General features: G+C 44.9%; 1 protein-coding gene and 1 non-coding gene across 3 annotated transcripts in view; both read right to left on the bottom strand.

The window, feature by feature from the left end:
• RRAGD (Ras related GTP binding D) overlaps window positions 1–21,551 on the bottom strand; it is a 37,901-nt gene extending 16,350 nt beyond the window's left edge. Inside the window, exons 1-3 of one of the 2 annotated variants that reach the window (XM_027972437.2) lie at window positions 21,245–21,551; window positions 7,598–7,893; window positions 572–771 (exon numbers count right to left, since the gene is read on the bottom strand). In XM_027972437.2, the coding sequence (XP_027828238.1) occupies window positions 572–771; window positions 7,598–7,893; window positions 21,245–21,380 (632 nt within the window). In that variant the 5' untranslated portion in view covers window positions 21,381–21,551. Of the gene's footprint in view, window positions 1–571; window positions 772–7,597; window positions 7,894–20,740; window positions 20,824–21,244 lie in introns of those variants that run through there. The other variant, XM_027972438.2, reaches the window with a different exon arrangement.
• Window positions 13,381–13,452, bottom strand: TRNAS-GGA (transfer RNA serine (anticodon GGA)). Its single transcript has one exon. It is a non-coding gene; the product is annotated as a tRNA-Ser (tRNA).
• Window positions 21,552–22,518: the final 967 nt, after the last annotated feature.

The following is a 22,518-nucleotide window of genomic DNA, read 5'->3' as shown; positions in this document are numbered from 1 at the left end:
GCTGGACCAGAAGGCTTAAAAATGCAGATGCATGTGCCTATATCAGCCTCCTTACATTCTCCAAGAGAATCTGCACTAATTATCTTTATGCACATCTCTCAAGTTATAACAGTTACATTATTGATACTGAAGTATCTCATCTTTTCATTTTTTTAATTTGCCAAATGAATGATGCATACTACCCCACAAAAATTACAGAGAAGTGGCTTTCCTCTGTGAATATTTACTTCTACTTGATTTTTTTTTTAGAGGATTCCTTATGATTATAGATACTACCTATAATAGTAAACCTCAACATCGATTAACTTCCTGGATGCAGTGTATTTTCTGGTTTTCTCTTCTGTGTGTTTCATATGAGGGAGGCTTAGCTTTGATCTTTGGTCAAAAAAAATTTTTATAACCCCAACACTCTTCTGAAAGATTGGCGTTAGCACACGCAAAGCTCACTTTTCCCAAATACTATCCTGATGTCTACAGCACAAAACAGGGTACACAGGTCAATGACTGTCCGTGCCAACTACTCATGATGATTTTGGGACCCCAGTGGTCCCTGAGGCATTTCTGTTCTCACCTGAGATGAATTTTTTCTAGCCCAGCATCTGCAAGGTCATCATTTGCCCTCTGATGAATGTCTCTCTGGGTTTCAATTTTGTGGTCATCTGACAGACCATCCACTTTGTGAATAAACACCTCAAAGTTGATGTCGGTGTTGACTTTGTAGGCTCTGGTCACTGTGAGGTGGAGCCTGGCCAAGGCCTCCATGTAATCGTCCTGGGAAGAAAGCACAGGCATGTCAGGGAGGCCTCTCTGGGGCTTCTTGCTAAAGCCTTCTGGGCTGCCTTTCACAGTCTCCCACCTCACCCCACCCCCAGCTTTACTGAGGTATGACTGACAAACACCGCATGTATTTAAGGGCCACGACGTGTTTTGATATACACACGGTCGATGGCTACTTTGGGGGCACAGGGCAGAGTTGAGTGGTTTTCCTCTGTAGAAACTCCTCAGAGATAGAACAGCCTGCAAAGCCTAAAATAATGACCATCTGAGCCTTTTTAAAAAGTCTGCTGACCCCTACTCTACAGTAATTGCCCCAAGTAACACAACGCTATTTTCTTCTTGTTCTACAGATGATACCCAAAATAACACAATGAACGCCTGTGTGTATGCATCTCTCTTTTTAAGAAATCAGACAGTAGCTATCAAAGCCCCATGTTTCTCCCCATCCTGCCAGCCGAGCCCATCACTCTACCCCACATCTTCCAGAGGTAACCAGTATCTTGACTTCTGCCTTTAGCATCACTCACCTCTTTATACATTACTATCAAGACATACCTATGTATCCTTACAGAATTAATTTACATTATTTAAAAATTTACAACAATATCAACTTGCCTGTGGATTACAGTTCGCCTTCTTCGTGCCCATTATGTCAGTGAGATTCACCTTTGTTGAAGCACATAACTAATGCGTGATTCCTATGAATAGTTCTATAAAATTCCACTGTGGATGGTCTATAGTTTGTCACTGACTTGCCTGCTGATGGACATTCAGAATGTTTCCAGTTATGTGTTAGATCAGAAGATGACAATGTGGCCAGTCTCACACACAAATCTCTGTGCCTGTTTGTGAGTTTCTTAGGGCCTACCCTGAAGTCAGGCTTGTTGGGTCAGGGGATTGAGCACCTTGAACTTGACTAGATAACATGTAAGAACCCCTGCTCCTCCAGACTCTCATCAGCACCCAGGGTTGTCAGATCTCTTCATTACTGCCAACCTAAGGGTACGAATATGTCTCAGTTTTTTGTTTTTGTTTTTTCCCCTGGCTTCATTGCTTACAGGATCAAGTTCCCCAATCAGGGATCAAACCTGTGACCCTCAGAGTCCTAACCACTGGACAACCAGGAAATTCCCCAATAGGTCTTGTTTTTATAGCAAAAAGGAAAGGGATCTTCAAAACAAAATTTAAAGGACTTTTTCACCCCCTCATTCTGACTCCAAATCTGGACAAATGAAGAAAAGCCAATAAAACAGGGGATGTTTTGGGGCATTCTTGTATTCCCGAAACTAATTAATAAAAATGTACCCCTATGTACGTATATGTATGGCTGAGTCCCTTTGCTGTCCACCTGGAACTATTACAACGTTGTTAATCGGCTATAATATAAAATAAAAAGTTAAAAAAAAAAAAAGTAGCTGTCCCATTCTGCATTCCTACCAGCAGTGTAGAAGTTTCAGCTGTTCTCCGTGTTTCCTAACACTTGGTATTACCCGTTGGTTGGTTTGTTTTTGTCTGTTTCAATTTTGGCCATTCTGATTGGCATGGGGTGGTATCTCATTGTAGTTTTGATTTGCATTTTCCTAATAACTAGTGATTTTGAGCATCTTTACATGTGCTCACTTGCTAACTGTATCTCTGGTTTGGTCATGTGTCTATTAAAATATTTTGCCCATTAAAGAAAAAAAATGTATCTCCAGTCTTTGGATAAATCAAAATACTAAGATTCTAACAAGAAACTATGAAGGGAGAAAAAGACCAGACAGTCATTTTCATCCTTCACACTCTAAAGAGTTGTTTAAAATGAAGAACAAACATTGGACGCTGTGGAGTGGTTTAGTCATGTCCAACTCTCGCGACGCCACGGACTGTAGCCCACCAGGCTCCTCTGTCCATGGGATTCTCCAGGCAAGAATACTGGAGTGGACTGCCATTTCCTCCTCCAGGGATTGGATGCTGGGCTAAGCGTTTTGGAGAAATTCTAGTTTAATAATTTGGGGCACTTTCTTAATACATTATAATATCTCAGATAAAAAACAAAGTCATGACTGTACAGTTCCACATATAGAAATTCTAGACAAGGCAAACTATTCTATAGAGACAGAAAGCATATCATATCAGCCTGAGGCTGGAACCTGAGCAGGGGGTACATCTGAGAAAGGACACGAAGCTTTCAGCGTGGTGGAAACATTCTTCAAGTTAGAAGATGGTTAGAAGGTGTATAGTGGTTGAACTGTGCACTTAAAATGAATGTAATTTGGGACTTTCCTGGTGGTCCAGTGGTTAAGAATCTGCCTTGCAGTACAGGGCACGTGGGTCAGGGAACTAAGATCTCACGTGCGTTGGAGCATCTAAACCCGTGTGCTGCAACTAGTGAGCCGCACGCCACAATTAGAGAGCCCGAGCACCACACACAATGCAAGATCCAACATGTTGCAACCAAGACCTGATGCAGCCAAATAAATATTTGGTTAAAAAATGAGTGCAATTCACTGTATGGAAGTTACGCACTTCAACAAGTGTTCTTGGTTATGTCTTAACTGAAGAGAGGAGTTAAGGGCCATGTGTCTGTAGCAGAAGCAGCCAAGGTCAAGAGTGTGTCATGATCTCAAAAGATTAGAAATCATTCCTTTAACCTCCCTGCCAAGCACATGAAATAGTCTGATTACCAGCAAACTGATGAAGTGGCACAGATCTATAGGAGCTAAAAAATGACATGACAAAGAAGAAAATATTTGATTACTAGAGCAGAGAGACAGTGAGTGATTTTTTCTCCTATTGTGCTTATTATCTTCTACAACAAATTTTAAAAAAAGGAAGAACACACTGCCTGGCTTCTATTCTAAAATTAGATCTAGGAATTACAGGCAGGTCACAATCACAATCACCCACATGAGTTAAGCCAGCACTCTAGTTTGGATCCCAAGCACCTGTGAAATTGCTCCCGGGGCAGGGTGGGGGCGCTTCCCTGGTGGCTCAATGGTAAAGAATCCACCTGCCAGTGTGGGAGACACAGGTTCAATCCCTCATCTGGGAAGATCCCACAGGCCACAGAGCAACTAAGCCAGTATACCACCACAACTACTGAGGCTGCGCTCTAGACCCCGCGTTCCACTACAAGAGAAGCCACTGAAATGAGGAGCCATTACACCACAACTAGAGAGAAGCCCCCACCCCAATCTCTGCAACTAGAGAAAAGCCAGAGGGGCAGTGAAGCTCTGTTTGACACAACACAGCCAAATAATAAAACTATTAAGAAAAGAAAAAGAAATGGCTCCTGGGGTGGGGGCCAAGGGTGGCCCTGGAGACATGCTACCTTCTGTGGGCTGCCCAGGGCAGGCAGTGTCACTTGGGTAGTTCATGGGAAATCACTCTTGATGCCTTCATTCTCTTCTATTTTACAACATAATGTGAGGACACATTTTTCTCCTTGGTGATATATATATATCTGGCAATCCGGTGATTGTGAGGAATTCACAAGCGAAAAATAAAACTAGGAGGTGTCAGACAAACAGAGCACTGCTTAGACTACTGCGGTGACCTTCAAGAGTTGCTGAGCCTTTCCTCAAGTTCGGTTTTGTTTAGTGTCTGCAATCACATCAAGTAAAGATTCCCACAAATGTGATTTTTAACAGTTTGCTTCCAACAGAAGAGTCTATTAGGCAGACTTGGAAACTGCTTTGTTGAAGAAGTTAAATATTCCTTATTTTCAGTAAATGACCACTTTTAACAATGCTTTTCCCTCCCTTTTAAAAAGTGTAACTTAGAAAGATGTATTTCTTACACTTATGCATTTTGTTGCCCTGTGGCCAGAACAAAACCCAATGGCCCAAACAAAACCCAACAAGCCAAGAAACAAAACAAAGTACACATTTACCAACCCCTATTGAAAGTCCACTTTTCATGCTCAGGTTAAATTAAAACCAAATTACAGCTACAATTTAAAAAATAGGCCCAAAAAATTAAAAATAGAAAATAAAAACTGCCAAGTACGGGAGGGAGAGGCATAAATTTGGAATTTGGGATTAACACATATACACTAGCGTGTCTAGTGTGTGGGCTCAGTCCTGTCCGATTCTTTGTGACCCCATGGACTGGGGCCCACCAGGCTCCTCCGTCCATGGGACTGCCCAGGCAAGAATACTGGAATGGGCTGCCATTTTCTACTCCAAGCTATCTTCCCAACCCAGGGATCGAACTGATGGCTCTTGCATCTCCTGCACTGGCAGGCGCCACCTGGGAAGCCCAACATATACACACTAATGGCACCCCACTCCAGTACCCTTGCCTAGAAAATCCCATGGACGGAGGAGCCGGGTAGGCTGCAGTCCGTGGGGATGCAAGGAGTCGGACACGACTGAGCGACTTCCCTTTCACTTTTCACTTTCATGCACTGGAGAAGGAAATGGCAACCCACTCATTGTTCTTGCCTGGAGAATCCCAGGGACAGGGGAGCCTGGTGGGCTTCCGTAGATGGGGTCGCACAGAGTCGGACATGACTGAAGCGACTTAACCGTATATAAAATAGATAACCAACAAGAACCTACTGTATAGCACAAAGAACTATACTCAAGATTTTATAACAACCTATAAGGAAAAGAATCTGAAAAAGAATATATACATATATATTCTTCAATATATATCACCTGAAACTAATACAATTTGTAAATCAACTATACTTCAGTCAAACAAACCAAAAAAAGGGAGATTACTGAGGCAATAAAAACACCCTGAACAATGAAAAAACTGGCAAGTGTACCTATTTTATCACATTAAAGCTGTATTATCAACACGTGAGACAGAGTTGCACTGGCAATTCAAATTCCATAAATGTAAATTGTATGTGTACACAATCTGACACTGATGCTAAGTGCTTCCTGAGCCACAGTCCTGAAGTGATGAGTCAGGGCTGGAATCTACTTACCCACGGGCAGGGCCACTGCTGCTGCTACCCAGTGCAGCAGCTGCAAGACCCAGGGAGAAAAGGGAGCTTAGCGGAGACAGAGGGGCCTGACAGCCCGGAGCCTCCCCCCAGTGAGTGGCCTGCTCACCGCCTGCCTGCCTGGGCTTCAAGCTTCCTGACTTATGGTGCTGGCCAGCCTGAGACAGGAAGAAGGGGATACTGCCAAAACCACAGATGGGCCGGGAAACAGGTCAGGATGAGCAGGACAGCCAGGAAGGTGTGGCCCCCAGCAGCGCCTGGACCCAGTGAAGGTGCTGGAGGCATGCATCTCTGGATGGGCCCACAGGAAGAGAGGCATGGCTGTCCATGGAGCAGATATTGGAATGGACAGCCTCCCTAGTCCACTACCCCACACACAAAGGAGAAAAAGAACTTCAAACCATCTGGCCATGCTCCCACAGCTCCACAAGTTCACCGTGCAGTCACTTGGAACTAAAAGGCTGAGTTGCAAATTTCATTATTATATTAAACAGGCACCTCGATCCATGAGTGAGTTTACAATGCTCTCAGGCATGAGTAGTCTTGTCCGAGAATAGTTCTGCAAGCGTGGACTCAGAACCATTATGACCAATGGTCTTCATAGCCCTTCTTCCCCAACATGACTGGGCTCGCAAGAGGCTCAGCCCCACCTGTCCATTTGCAGGCCTACAGTTTCAGGCAAACATTGAGACCTGAGCTTAGAGTTGGCTTAGGGCATTGCTGTAGGACTTTTAATTCCCTACAGCTGCAAAAGAGAGCCCTCAGGAGGGCCTTCTGGCTGGCCCACCATTGGGGACACTTTCTAAGAGCAACCGCACGTGGAATAGTTTGAAAAAATAACTGTCAATGTCCCAGTCTGCTACCTGTGCTTTTTCCTAAGACCACCTGCCTGAGATGCATTTTTAGTCCTGCTGTCTCCCTCTCCTCCTGCCCTTACACCATCAGCTCCGTCCCCCACTTCACAGGAGAAAGGCCCAGGGAACCAAAGAGACCATTCAGAAGGCTGGTCTGAATACCAATAAAGTGAGTGACTTTCAAGCCTGGGTGATAAGGTTCTTTTCCAACCAAGCGGCTCCCAATTCTTTGCTTTCAGCAAAGTTAAAATGAAAACACAATCAGGATTGTCTACTGATAAACCACAAAAAATATTTTTTTGTGTGATAGAAAATCAGGTAACCTAGCGGATACAACTTGGAAGGAATTTAAATAACTGAGTAAATGCTAGAGCAAAAATCACCCCATATCCACCTTATGTGAACAAGGTTTTCAGTACAAACAGAAACCAAAAATAGAATTAATGCTAAACTCTTAGTCAAGCACAGATACACAGATGAAGTAGAAAAAAATATATGTATCTCAAATTTCACATTTTGTATTTAGTTACCTCTAAAATACATACTAGTCATGCTGCCTTAACGGTATACTAGTAGGAACTGCAATAGTTTGATTCAGAAGAAAAATGTCCACACTCAGAGAACTTGATCTTCACAGGCCATAGTAAACGCTTTAAAATGTAGATAATCATGTATTTTTGTTGCAGAGAACCTGTGATCTTTTAGAGATATCTGCCAAGAGTAGCAGAGGGGGGACACACAGCTGCTTTCATTGGCTATCACAGTGGTCCCCTCCCTCTGAGAGGTCCTCTTTAGGCTTGCTGAGAGCACACAGTTCCCAAACACTGCTTGTTGGTCAGGGTTGTGTGAAGGGAGATTTTTTCCTCCCCTTTCCAAAGCCAGACAGCCACAACTGAGAAATGCTAGTCTGGTAGAAATGCCTATTCCTGACCCTAAGACCCAAACCCAAATGATCGCAAGGGAACTTGTGTCAACGTAGGGGAGGAGGGTCATTGCAGTCCCACCAGACACCGAGATGGAGCCTTACCTGGGAGTCTATGACAAATATCAGTGCTCCTGTTCCTCGGAAGATCATCTCATAGTCAAAGGTAGGGTCAAAAAAGTCAATCTGTCCTGGGAAGTCCCAAATCTGAAAATTAACAAAGGAGCTGTTGGAAACGTCCTCCCGGCAGATCTTGTTCGTGCTCTCCAAGAACAGAGTTTCGTTGGGAGACATTTTATGAAAGACGACTTTCTGGATGGATGACTTGCCACTCCTTCTTAGGCCCATGAGCAGGATCCTCGGCTTTACCTCCGTGCTGAAGGGGTCGCTAAAGTCCAGAACTGGGAAAACCACAAAACAAGAAGGAAGGTGAGAGGCTGTCACAGTGGTTAGTGAGAGGAGTTTCACTTCTGCCTTACACATGATTTAGGATCCACAGACAATACTACCTTTTCAAATATAGAAAGCGCAAACTCCATCACTCCCTCATCAAGGGGCCAGCTTTTAGTAAGTGAAAAACCCTGAAAAATGCTGCATCACCATCTCTCACACCATCTCAGAGGGCCAGAAAACCCGGGCAATTCCCCATCACAAGCAGGAGCTCTAGAGTGTAAAGACTAGAGGTTTCCTGGAACGACTACACAGGGAAAGAATCCATCTTAGCATTCCAGAGCAAAGTCCTTCTTTGCCCAGATCATCAGTGTTTGCTAAAGAGATGACTGTTTATTTGAATTATGCCTCAAAGAAACAATTTTGGATTTCATCAAAACTTAAAACCTTGTGGCTTCAAAGGACACATCAGAAAAGTGAAGACAATCCACCGAGTGGGAGAAAACATTTGCAAACCATATATATGAGAAGGGTCTAGTATCCAGAATACATAAAGAACTCTTACAATTCAACAATAAAAAGATAATCCAATTTTAAAATGTGTAAAGGATTTAAATAGACATTTCTCCAAAGATACACATATGGCTAATAAACACATGCAAAGATGTTCAACATCATTAGTCATAAAGGCAATGCATATGAAAAAAATGAGATGCCACATCATACCCCACTAGGATGGGTTAAAAAAGATTGACAATAACAAGTGTTGGTGAGAATGTCAGGAAATGGGATCTCTCATACACTGCTGGTGATAACATAAAATGGTGTGCTTTGAAAAAACAGTTTGGTAGGTCCTCAAAAGCTTAAACATTGAGTCACCATATGACCTAGCAATTCTACTCCTAGAAGAACTTACATATGTCCAAGCAAAAATCTGTACATGAGTGTTCACAGAAGCACTACTCATAATAGCCAAAAAGTGGAAACAATCCAATGGCCATCAGCTGAAATGTGAATTAACAAAATGTCGTATACCCATATAATGGAATATCATTCAGCCATTAAAAAGGAATGAAGTATTGATTCGTGCCACAACACGATGAATGTTGAAAATGTTATGCCAAATGAAAGAAGACACAAAAGGTCACAAATTGTTTGATTCTGTTTATATGAAAAGTCCACAACAGACAAATTCATAAAGACAGAAGGTACTTCATGGTTGCCAGCGGCTGGAGAGCAGGGGGAAACGGGAAGTGACCATTAATGGTTATGTGTTTTCTCTGGAGTGATGAAAATGTTCTGGAATTAAATAGCAGTGATGTTTGTATCCCTTTGTGAATATAGTAAAACCACTGATCTATATACTTGAAAAGGCAAATATTATGGTATGTGAAATATATTCCAACTTTAAAAAAAAAAAACAGCTTCATGACTGACAAAAATAAAAGACCAAGTATGAAACCCAGTGAAAGATCAAGAAAATAAACCAACATTGTAAGAAAAATGCAGAAAACAGACAAAGTTAGAAATGTGGCAGTCACGAAACAAGGACAGTTCAGAAAAAGAGCAGTTATGGAAAAGGGTCTTAATGAATCTCAGAAATAGAAACATAACTGGCCGGAGGGGAGGATACATGCATTGAAAAACAGAATAAGCAGATGAACACGGCATTAGTGACTGGAAAGTCAGTCTCTCAGAACACAGTACAAAGGGACAGAACAATGGAAAGTCTGAAGTAAAGGTAAAAGTGACATCAAGAATGAAATTCAAAAGTCCCATTATTCTTCAAACAAGCTCCAAAAAGAAAAATTACAGAATATGGGGGAGAGCAATACTAAACCAAATAGATAATCCTTTTCCAATTAAAATGAACATGCCCACAAAGTAAAAAGGAGAAATTTAAACAAAAACATCCCCACACCAAGAATAATTATAGTAAAACTTCAAAACATCAAAGTGAAGTGAAGTCGCTCAGTCGTGTCCGACTCTTTGCGACCCCATGAACTGCAGCCCACCGAGCTCCTCTAGCCATGGGATTCTCCAGGCAAGAATACTGGAGTGGGTTGCCATTTCCTTCTCAAAACATCAAGGATAATAATAAAACTTAAAACTATGAAAAGAGGAAAACTATTACCTACAAAGGACTCATAAAGACATCAGACTTCTTAACAACATGAATGAAAGAAGAGAACAGGAGAGTATCATATGTCAAGGACTGAAGGAAAATATCTTTCACCCCAGATTTATATACCCAGTCACAGTATGTCTCAAATGTAGGAGAGCAACAAGTGTAGCAAGATGTTTTCCAGGAATTCCCTGGCAGTCCAGTAGTAAAGACTGTAAATTTCCACTGCTGGGAGGCCCAGGGTTCAATCCCTGATTTGGGAATTAAGATCCTGCAAGGCTCCTGGTGCAGCCAAAAAAAAAAAAGACATTTTCAGACATCGAAGGACTCTGAAAGCTTACTGCCTATTTAATCTCTTTGAAAGAATTACTCAAGGATATACTTCTAAAAGAAAATACACTCAAATATGGTGAAATGCAATAAGCAATGGAAGACAAATTTTATTGAAATCTATTAATTTACAATAAGTATTGATTTTATATTTCGGAATAAAAAATTGGAAACTAAAATTCCAGACAAGGCAGACATGGGAGATTGGTGAGAGAGAGGTAGACAAAAAGTAACACAGTAGTATGGTTCTTGTTAGAAAAGCACAGTTGCGTATTAATTTTTTTAAATAGAAGAATAAGTTTCTCAAAATATAAAACAGGTACATCACATTAAATTATGTACAACCACAAAAATATTTCAGTGCTTATAAATGTCTTCATCTCTTCTCAGTTTATGCTGGATGTGGGTGCAGATTTTAACTTCTCTTCAGCAGGGTCTGCAAGACTCTATGTGGCATGATCACTGACAGCGCTGCCCTGCAGGTTGGCTCTCTTCCTCTTGGGAGAATTTGGAGGTGATAGATAGAGACCATTGTAGAAAGAGGAGGGAATGTGTATGAGTGTTTACATACATAGAGTGGCTGGGAAGTGAAATATACATATGGTTATAATATACACACACAGCTGGAAGTATTTCCTTTTCCTGGCCATATTCAAGCATGTGCCACCAACTATAAACAGCTGGGAAATGGTGAGTCAGATCAGCAAGAACTCTGTAGAGACCCCTACACTGACCCCCATGCAGATGTATTTTATCATATTTAACTATTGTTGTTTAGTTGCTAAGTCGTGCCCAGCTCTTTGTGACCCCAAGGACTATAGCCCACCAGGCTCCTCTGTCCATGGGATTTCCCAGGCAAGAATACTGAAGTGGGTTGCCATTTCCTACTCCAGGGTAGGCTTCCGAGGTGGCGCTAGTGGTAAGAATCCACCTGCCAATGCAGGAGACAAGATGAGACAGGTTCAATCCCTGGGTCAGGAGGATCCTCTGGAGGAGGAAATGGCAACCCACTCCAAGTATTCTTGCCTGGAAAATGCCGTGGTCAAAGGAGCCTGGCGGGCGACAGCCCCTGGGGTCGCAAAGAGCTGGACACGACTGGGCACACACACGCTGCAGAGGATCTTCCCAGTCCAGGGATCGAACCCAAGCCTCTGGCATTGGCAGGTGGATTCTTTCTCACTGAGCCACCTTGAAAGCCCATATTTAATTGGCATGTACAGTAATACACCATGTGCCAGGGACCTCACTAGACATGTCTACAAACTTTATCCACCCAATGAGGAAAAGCAAGTCTGTTCTACCCCTGAGGAACTTGGGCTAATGAACCGGCCCAAGGTCACAGGACTGGTATGTACTAGCGCCCTCATCAGGGCCTTAGCCGCCAACCAGCTGGCACTCAACTAGAACTGCAATGAAAAGAAAAGAAGACTAGAAAATACCAGAGTGTGTTACGCATGACACGAGTAAATGCTGCTAGCGAAACTCTCAAATTCACTTATACGTAGGTGGGTGCTATTTCACAATATAAACGCTTTTTTTTTTTTTATTGTGGACCCACAGTCAAAAGTTTCGTATGCCACTGCTGTTGTTCAGGGGAGGTTTCTTACATCAGAAAAGCCTGCTGACGAGACTACCCTGGTGGAGTAGTTAAGACTCCACATTTTCACTGTAGGGGGAACAAGTTTGATCCCTGCTCAGGGAACTAAGATCCTGCATGCTTCATGGCTCCGCCAAAAAAAGAAAAGCCTGCTGGCAAAAATTTTCCTTCTCATCCTCCCCCACTCTCTCAAATATCCCTGCTTCTGAAATCCTATGGGGTTTCTCAGAGGATCTTGTTCTACTCTGGGACTGGTAGTCAGGAACTCACATCAGAAAAGGAAACACCCGGGGGTCTCCTGCAGAGGGCTGCCCTCGACCCATCACATTTCCCTGAGCTTCACCCACTTGCTTAAGTTTGAGAAGAATCACCTGAGGAAAGTGATCCATGAAAGAGAATGATGGAGAGCTGCTTTGAAAAGAGCAATGAGAGGGCCATTATGTATTTCCTTATGTATTTTAGGGAAAATCAGAAAGGAACTACAGAAAAAATCTGGGACTAGAGCTGGGACCCCAGAAAGGGCTCTTTAAAAATGCAGGTGGGGGTTTGCAGGAAGTTGCCAGAGTGAGGTGAAATTTACAAGAGGCCAGTTTGTTCCCATTTCATAAAGGTTCCCTGAATGTCTGCCAAGTTCGACAGAGCTGAGCCAGGGGCTGCAGACACAAAGAAAAACTTCATTTCTTAGTGATTAGAGAGGAAAATAGACGAGAAAAACTGATAGCTTTACAATGCACGGCTATCTAGGTGTTACGGATTCAGCGAGAAGGCTCCCTGGAGAAATCACCTGAGTCTTCTAGGAGAGGAGGCATAAAAGAGATGAATGAGGGAAAGGTCGTGCCAGGAAGAAATTTGGCCTTCCTGGAGTTTAAGGAACATAGTTTAAAGACAAGAAAAGCCTGCCCACTCTCCAAAGGCCTCCCATAGAACTTAGAATAAAATCCAAATACCTTCTTTCCCTAAAAGGCCCTAGGTGGGCTCACCTCTCATCCCATTCCTGGTTCATCCTCCCTGCCAGTTCCCCGTCCTGCAGGCACACTGGCCTTCTGCTTCCTCACCTTCGGGCTTCCACTTGCTCCTCCCTCCACTCGATTGGCTTTCCCCAGGCCTCACCTGGCTCTTCCTCCCAACCAGCCCAGGGGCAATTTCACTTTCCCTTGCCTCAGTGGGCCCCAACCACTTCCTAATATCCCTGTGTCTTCTTCATAGTACTTCACTATACAAACTATCTTTTTACTTTATGTTTGTCTTGATTTGTTTATTGTTTGTCTTATATACACGCAGGCAAAAAACTTGGTAGCACGTGGTATGAGCCCAATAAAGTGAAGTCGTTCAGTCTTGTCTGACTCTTTGCGACCCCATGGACCGTAGCTTACCAGGCTCCTCTGTCCATGGGATTTTCCAGGCAAGAGTACTGGAGTGGGTTGCCATTTCCTTCTCCAGGGGATCTTCCCAACCCAGGGATCGAACCCAGGTCTCCTGCATTCCAGGCAGACGCTTTACCATCTGAGCCACCAGGGAAGTCCATGAGCCCAATAAATACCATTAAATAAATTAGTTGATAGATTAACAGGCTAAGTTGTGAATGAAATGCAGGGAACTCTGGATTTTACTCTGAAAGCAATGAGGAAATCACTAAGGATTTTTAAGTAGAGACTAACAGGATCAGGGGCTTCCCTGGTGATTCAGTCAGTAACAAGTCTGCCTGTAACGTAGGAGACCTGGGTTCGTTCCTTGGGTCGGGAAGAGCCGCTGGAGAAGGAAATGGCAACCCACTCCAGCATCCTCGTCTGGAGAATCCCATGGACAGAGGAGCCTGGAAGACTACAGTCCATGCAGTAGCAGAATCAGACACAACTGAGCAACAGACACACATGCACAACATGACCAGGACGCACGTTCCAGAGACTCACTCCACTCAAGGGTGTCAGCGTGGGGACTGTGAAGACTTCTAGAATAAGCCACTATGGCTTGAAAAGAAGATTATTTTGAGCTAAAGGCACTGGAGTTCTTGAAATCCCTTTTTTGCGCAAAGCAGATCCTCCTCCAAAGAACTCAACTGTCAAAAATCTCCTCCCCAGGAGCAACTCTCATCTTTTTTTGGAGACAGAGACAAAAAGAAGTTGGCTACACCCAAACAATGTCACCAAACCCCTTTCCCCCATCCCCTTTGAAGTCATTTTTCTCAGAAGTGTCTCTCTACCTCTCCTCCTCCTCTCTTAAGATGGTATATAAGTCCCAAATTCTAACTGCCTCCTTGAGTTGAATTTTTTGTGAACTCGAATGCATCAGTACTTAACTAAACCTATTTTTCTCTTGTTCATATCTTTTGTCAGTTTAATTTGCAGGACTCCAGTTAAGAACCTAAGAGTTTTTCCTCCCTGACAATGAGAAGGAGGTTGTTCTAGAAACACAAATGAGACGAATTTGGAAATGGGCAGAAAGAATGGATCCACGAGAAGCTTAAATTCACTCAATAATACTCAGTGATCCTCTGAACACAGGGGACAAGGGAGAAAGAAATCCCAGGTTCCCAACTGGAAGATCAAGTGAACAAGGGCCCACTTACCAAGTTGTAAAGGCAAAGAGGCTGAACAGGGATCTGAAGTCATTGAGTCCAGGGTGTCTACTGGCCTATGGCTCAGATGAGAAAAAGACTGGGACCTCAGAAGGCATACAACTATGAAGATGCAGGAAGGTTTGAAATGGTAATGCAGGTTGCTGAGATGGTCTATGCTTTGTTGGTCCATTTTCCCCCTATCTTGTTGGCTGAGGGTGAGGGCACATTGGAGAGGTTTGAGCCTTGTTCACAGTGAAATGGCTCAAACCAACCTGTTCCAACCTCTTATCACTAAGAGTTAGCATTTACAGACCACCTACAAAGCACACAGTGTCATCTCTAATCCTTAAATTGATAACACTCATCCTTTGTCAGATGTGAAAACTCAGCCCTCAGTGTTTACCATAATAAACACTCAATAGACATTCACTGGTTGGGATGATGAAATGAAAGTGATTGATGGGACTTCCCTGGTGGTCCAGTGCTTAAGACTCCATGCGTCCACTGGGGTCTTGTTGCAGAACTAAGATCTTGCATGCTGTGCAGTGCAGCCAAAGATATTTTTTTAAAAAGAAAAGAAAGTGAGCAGAATGTGAACTGAAACTTTAAGAAGAAACTCCACATCTGACTTTGGCACAGCCAGCACTTAGGTATCAAGAGGGTGAGTTTTATGACCTAGTAAAGCTTATCCACTGTGATCAGAGGCACTGAACATACCTATCTTCCACTGGGTCCTGATACCCAATTTCACAAATAGCAGACGGAGCTTTGTAACTAGACCACTGGGGATCCCAGGGAAACTCAGTCACCCAAGGGGTAGCATTATGAGGAGTTATCTAACTGGGCCGTTGTCAGCATTTAACACCTTCAGGTTAATGACTTAACCCCGAAGTGGCAGAGCCCTGTCAAAAACTACAGAGAGAGAAAGATGGATCAGGGACTTGAGGGCTGGGCTGCGTGGGGGGCCACATCTGACCGATCCTGTGGGCTGGGAACGTTCACAACAAAGAAGGGACCAGAAATCAGGAAAATGGGAACTGAGGTTCTGACAGGGTTGACCCTGACTTCCTGGGGAGGACAAGGCATTGTATGAAACCCATTTCCTAAATTCTGATGTCTCTGACAACTAAGAGCTATTATTATTAAGGAAAGTTCTCCAAGAGGTGACACCTTTGAACAGACTCAAAACTGGAAAATAAAACAATGATTTAACAAAAGGATAGTGGTAGCAAATGGAATGGTTGAAAAAATACTGTGTTAGTGCCAGAGTGGAGTGGAGTTAGTCGCTCAGTCGTGTCTGACTCCTTGTGACCCCGTGGACTGTAGCCGACCTGGCTCTTCTGTGCAAGGGATTCTCCGGAAAGAATACTGGAGTGGGTTGTCATTCCTTTCCCCAGGGGATCTTCCCGACCCAGAGATCGAACCTGGGTCTCCTGCATTGCAGGCAGATTCTTTACCACTGAGCCATCAGGGAAACCCATTAGCGCCAGACTGGGATTCAGATCCAAGCTTGCCCACTTACTAGCTGTGTAAATGCCCATACATGTATCGGAGCCCATGAGCCTTTATCTCCTCTATCAGTTTCTGTTAGAGTGTACACACACACACACTCCCATTGTTCTTTTTTCTTTCTCCCTTAGCCCAAGCCTAGGTAACGAGAGGGTCTTTTGTGGAATGTGACCAGTGAGAGGCTCAATCACCCTTGAGGAAGTTAGAATGTCTTTGCTATTAGTATTCTGTGGGGTCCACAAGGGCTTAAGGTTCTACTGATACACACTTACGGTTTTATGAAGAGGCCTCGGGATTGCTTCTATTTGCATCATTATCTGTAGTCCTTTATATTTCTGATCAGTGGAACTATTTGCACATTCAAGACCCAGAAGTCCAGTAAGAAATTCCAACCCAAGCAGGAATTAAATATATGAGTAGTATTGTTAATAAGACAATATGCAAAAAATGATGAAGATTTACTCTGATTAACTACTTCGTAAGGAAAACTAAATTCAATCAGAATACATATTTTCAAAGGCAGAAAGGCTTTTGAAGGTGATTTTTATTTATATGTGAAGATCAAATTGTTCTCAAATCCTCTCACATCACACTGGCAGGTAAACATGATTCCATACATGAATATTTCCTTTGCATATGTATTTAATAACATTCCTGGGAATTCCTGGTGCTTCAGTGGTTAGAACTCTGTGCTTTCACTGCCATGGCCCAGGTTCAATCCCTGGAGGGGGAACTAAGATCCCGAAAGCCATGTGACCCAGCCAAAATAAGAAAACAAACAATATATCTCTAATGTGTTCTGACCTACCCATGCTTCTGCAAGAAAGGAAAAGTATTCTTGTGAGCTTTTCTTTTTTCCCCCAAACTATCACTCTGAGAGTGATCAAGTTTATTTCACACACGGAGAAACAGAGCTGGAGTCTTCCCCAGAGGTCCCCAAGAGGAGAAAGTCCACCCACAATCTGGGTGCTTTAGGTCAGAAGTGAAAAACCCCCATTTGTCTTGCATGTCACAGCAGAACCAGGGAAAGCCACTGTCACAGGAGAGCTTTAAAGCCTTCTTTGAGAATTTAAAAGTTGTCTTTTTACATTTTTTAAAATTTCTTAAAAAAAATTTTTTTTTGTAGCACCTTGTGGCATGTCGAATCTTAGTTCCCCAACCAAGGATCAAACCCACATCCCCAGCGTTGGAAGCATGGAGTCTTAAGTTCTGTACTGTCAGGAAGTCCCAAGAGTTGCCTTAAAAAAAAAAAAAGAAAAGAAAAAGGTAAGGAATACATGAATAAAAGAGGTAGAGAAGAAGAAAGAAAAATGAGCAGGGCAGACATGACTGTGGAAGTGAAATTATGGGATGGGAGTTGTGAGACTGTATAAAGCTGAGTGAACTCTGAGACCCAGCACCCCAGACAGAAAAAGATAATCTTTCAAACTCTGAGCCACATCCCTTATCCAGAACTCCAGAACTCGCTGTTACTGCATCTTTTTCCCATTAGACTACCCCATATCTGTTTTAATATTAAAATGGGAGAGATTTCTGGTAAAAGTAGAGGATCAAGATTCTATGACACCAGGAATCACTGAGACATGTTCACAAATATCTGATATAAAAATACACTCTCTAACTATGTGTATTTGAATAAGCTCTGGGCCTAAGGTGTGACCTTGGTCACATCATTTTCAATTATTTGAGGCTTCCATCTCTTCCAACACTTACATATATCTGTATTTTCAGAACCAGAAGAGATTAGCTATAGCCAGGACTGTAGTCAACCCAAGTCGTTATGGACAAGAGAAGGGACTTAAATTTCCATGAATCTCACGCTATGCTAAATCTCGCTCAGTTCCAGCCTTGAGGCTGCAAAAGAGTCCCCTGGCATCTCTGAGCCATGGATTCAGATCAGAACAATTCTACTTACTCTCAAGAAACAATGAGAAGAGATAACTCATTAATAGTTTAAAATATTATTTTAAGGAAAAAAAAGCTGACTAATGATTAGTAGAATTGCCAGATTCACCACTTTTATACCCATCAGGGAAGTATCACCTGCTGACCCTGGATTTTTGTGTCTCCTGTAACCACCTAAACTGTCACTTCCTCAGACCCTGAGAGAGTACACGGGCTGCTATGGAAACAAGATCACACTTAGCTGTACTGTGGGTGAGCAGTCGTCTTAGCCAAATTTTCCTTAAAAATTGGGAGAGACTTTGGGAAAGAATAACTTCACTTTCGGATTAAATATGATCATTTAATTGCCTTCCTTCTTATTATAGTTTTTAAAGCACTGTAATTTACTTAAGAGTTAAAGTCCATTTGTGTCTAAAAATAAAAGAATAAAATAAACCATTATTTTTGGTGCAGTTGTTTTAAATGGTTTAATTATTGCTTCCTCTCTCTGGAGTTTTATCTGAAGCATGGGGGTTGAAGGTGAGACTCATCTTATCTCTAATTAAGGACCCTGAAAAGCCGGGGCGGGGGGCGGGGAGGGTTCAGAAGCGGCCAAATCGATCCTTAACAGAACTAAAGTACCTAAGAACACTCCTGCTATTCATGAATAAAATGTGGAGTGTAAGACAAAGTAGTTTAGTTTAAGGCTCACCTTAGCTGCACTAACATTTTTAAACTTAGCATAATGTAGTAAAAATGTAGGAGGCAACTCGGTTTAAAAATAAGATGGGAGGGTTTCTTTTAAGACCACGGGCAAATAAAAATCATACGACCCACCTTCAATCACATTCTTTTGCATAGCAATGCTGGTCAGACCCGCATCCCACACACCAGGGCAGAGTTCTAAACCTCATGGAAAAAGCCCCACGTCACTGTGAAGCTCAGGCACCAAACCAAGTCCATTAGGAAGGTTTGGAATTCATTAGAGAAATGATTTGTTCATGGTTCAAAGTGCACCATATTCATCTCTTCTCAGAGAAAATAAGTCCTCCTCTCCAACCCCCACTTTCCACTACTGGAGTTTGTAAATGTAAAATCTACCCCAAATACCAAATAACACAGGGTTATAAGGCAACACAGGGCCCAGGGCTCATTAGAAATCAGAATGACCACCTGGTGACACCTTGCTGCCTCAAGAAAGGAAGACCACAGGAGCAGAAGTCAGGACTCCCAGCCTCCACCCCCATCCCGACTCCCAAGGACCACATCAGCTGGCATGACAGGTGTCAGGGACAGTCCTTGCTAGAGCTGCTGAGTGAAAAAGCAAATGTTCTGATAGAGATTCTGCATTCAGGCCTAAACTCCCAAATCAAGCCAGCAACACTTGGAAAGAACAGGAGCCCTAGATAATGGAGGAAATCTTCAGAGAACAAACCATGGCACAGCAGAATCAGGTGGAGAGAGGCCAGGCTTCATTCAGGAATATGTGCTTCTCTCACCACACAAATATACTCCGTGCTTTTATTAGCAAGATTCCAGTTTGATCCCAAGAACTCACAAGGGAAGATCCTGATACAGAAACATCAGTTACAGGTGGGTTTACCTTGGGTTAAGAGCAGTGGGGCACATCCTACATCTGGCTCTGGGGTAGCCCTTCCTTCAGGAAATTCCTTCCCCTCAGCTAAAGTGTTAATTTCACTGCAAGTCCCCAAATCAAAAATGCAAAGTGCCTCTTTAAAGAACTGCAGGAAAAACAAACAGGCCCCAAGCATTTCCCGGATCCCAGTCTCTGGCCCTCAGGACAATATCAAATTACAGGGTTTTTCCTCCCCAATATAGTCTCATTTCTTTTCCTTTTTTTTCAGAGATCACAGTTGCACCCTATTGTGCGTCTACCCTTTCAAATACCTTGCAAATACATTCCCATTCCGAATCTCTCCGGAGCCTCCTAAAAATCTAGGGGAGGAGCTGACAAATGCAATTTGAATAATAATGAAGCGACTGAACAATTTAATTACCAAAAGTAGCCCTAGAGACTCCAACAAAAGGGTGGAAAGCCTTTATCTACAAAAATGTGGCCACCTGCTAGACTGTGAGACCAATTATGGGGAATGCAGAAGAGAGAGGTGCACAGGTGTGCACAGAAGTTTAAGCAATTGAAGAATTAGCACAAAACATCTCTAGGGACCAGCACCCTGAAAAAGGGTGGCTTGGAAAGCTCCTTTCTCATTTATCAGGCTCAAGACTTAACTTTCTTCCCTTTCTGATTCATTGAAAGTAGCACCTACAGTAAGTAAAATAAACTGAAAACTGCCCTCCCACCCCCAAGAGAAAGGCTTTGTTTATGGAGAATTTAAAATAAGTTCAATGAATTTTCAAAACAGGTTCTTCAAAATCAAGTCAAGAAAGTACCGTTTAATCCCTCCTACAATTTCTTTAAAGTGAACATTCTAAGTTCTTTCTTTAGGAAGCTGACAATTTCACCTAGATGTTGTGTTGACCAGCTTTACTCTACTGACCTTTCCAAATGACCTTACAATAAAGGATTTTTTCCTCGCTTTGGAGGGAAACAAAAAAGATAAATCTTTCTGGAATCCTAAAAGGCTCTCAACTTCCTTAGGCTTTAAGAATAAAATGCAGGAAGCCCCCACAGGCTGGCCAATTGCTAAATCCCGCTTTTTGAAAAGGAAACAAGAGTTTGCTTCTAAGTGGCCCTGTATTTCCCCGCCCCGCGCTCACTCCAGGGCAGGCGCTGCCATGCCCAGGTGGTGACACCTAGCAGAGATAAGGTGTCCTAACAACCCTATTTGCCTGGATCTCCGGATACCCGCGGCCACTCGGCGACACCCTTATCACCTGGGCGCATCCCCCAGCCGCTCCACCGGTGCCGACACGCCGGCCCCTGGACCCCTCCCGCGGCGACACGGGGCAAGACTGACACCCGCAGCTGCCGACGACCTGCCAGTCACGCTGCCGCCGGCTGCCTTTTTTAGCCATGACATCTGACCCGGGCTTCGATAGCAGCATTCAGGGAGAGGACCCAGGCGCGCCGGGCGGTCCCTCCGCTCCCCAACCCCCAGACCCTACGGAGAGCTCGGAACTGCCCGAGAGCGCGCGTTCCTCCAGTCCAAACGCCTCCTCTTTGCCCTCTCCACCGATCCCGGTCCCCCCGCCGCTGCCTGCACCCGGGCTCCCCCATTTTGCAGCTCGCGACAGCTCCTCCGGCGCCCCTCTCGACCTCAACCGCGAAACTCCGCTCTCCTGGATCCCCTCCAAGTCCGCGGCCCGCGCGCCCGGCCCGGCGGGAGTGCCGGCCGAGATCCTCCCGGCGGGGGGCCGAGCCGGGGACCCGACGCTCACCTCCCTCCTCCGCCCCGCTGTCCGGCTCGGCGTCCGAGGAGTCGGGCCCGTCTCCGTAGTCCGCTAGCCCCACCAGCTCATCCTCCTCCTCGTCGTCCTCCTCCTCCGGCTGCGGCTTCCCCAGCACCTGGCTCATCGCGCCCACGGCCCGCCGTCCCGGGGACCACGGGGGTCCCTGGTGGTGGGGGTTCGGCCAAACCTCCTGGCCTGCGGTTCGCAACCTATTTCTAAATTGAGGTTTTGTCCCGAGGTCCGTGGGCGGAGACGGGGACCGCGCTTCCCCCCGCAGCGGTCGGCGTCCAGGTCTGGGTCCCGCGGTTCCCAGCGCGCCCGGAGCCCCCTGCCCCGCCCCGCCTCGCCCCGCCCGCTCTCCCGCCCGCCGGCGGAGGAGTCAGCCGGAGCGCGGCAGTTCCTCCCCCGAGGAGGGAGAGAGAGACTGCGTGACCCAAGTCACCTGACACACAGTCACACACACACATACACACACTCACACACACACACACTCACACCCCGCACGGGCGCGAGCGCGCCTTCCCGGGTGCAGGCACCGATCGTTGGGGCACTGGGCCGAGGCCGCGCACACACACTCAAGGGGGAGCGAGGCGGCACGGGGCCCTCCACCCGCCCAGAAGCGCGCACACACACGCCGGGTACTCGGGGCCCCGGGACCCGGCGCAGTCACCCACCGCGGCTGCGCGCCCGGGGCCCCCAAGCGCCCCTCCTGCACGTGGTCCACGCACAGGCAGGGGAGCCGGCGGCCCGCACAGCCGGAGGACCTCTCCCCGCCCACCTCGACACGCACACCCCACCTTAGGCGGCCTTCTCCAGTCTTCACTCCTGGGCAAGGGTTCCAGTCCCAAGCGGACTCCCCCCGCCCAAGGCTGCTGCGCCCGAGACACCTCTCAGAGCCGCGTGCCTAGACCACCCCGCGGATGCTGAAGCGCCCCATGAAGAAAACTCGGGAGAAATGCACCGCAGAGGAGGCGCTGTCTCCATGGCAATTGCCTTTTAGTGCGCATTTGCGGTTCAAAGTGCTTCCCGCAGAGAAAACGTACCTACTGTAGTCACTAAGCAGGCCTACCCAGCTATAAACATTTCTGAAAAAATAACATGCCTCGTGGCTGACTAGCCTGAATAATTCCTCCGCAGCGTTTGGGGGAAGGTCTCAGGTGTATGATACACTAAGAGGCTATTCATAGCCACCTCCTCCTATCTCATTGTTGCATAGGGTGTAATTCCAAATCCCAAAATAAAATGTTTCAAGGTTTTTTTTG

The sequence above is a fragment of the Ovis aries genome, chromosome 8 (assembly GCF_016772045.2).
Source record: "Ovis aries strain OAR_USU_Benz2616 breed Rambouillet chromosome 8, ARS-UI_Ramb_v3.0, whole genome shotgun sequence".
Classification (NCBI taxonomy): domain Eukaryota; kingdom Metazoa; phylum Chordata; class Mammalia; order Artiodactyla; family Bovidae; genus Ovis; species Ovis aries.
Note: the sequence above shows the minus strand (reverse complement) of the source record. Positions and strands in the feature narration are given on the sequence as shown.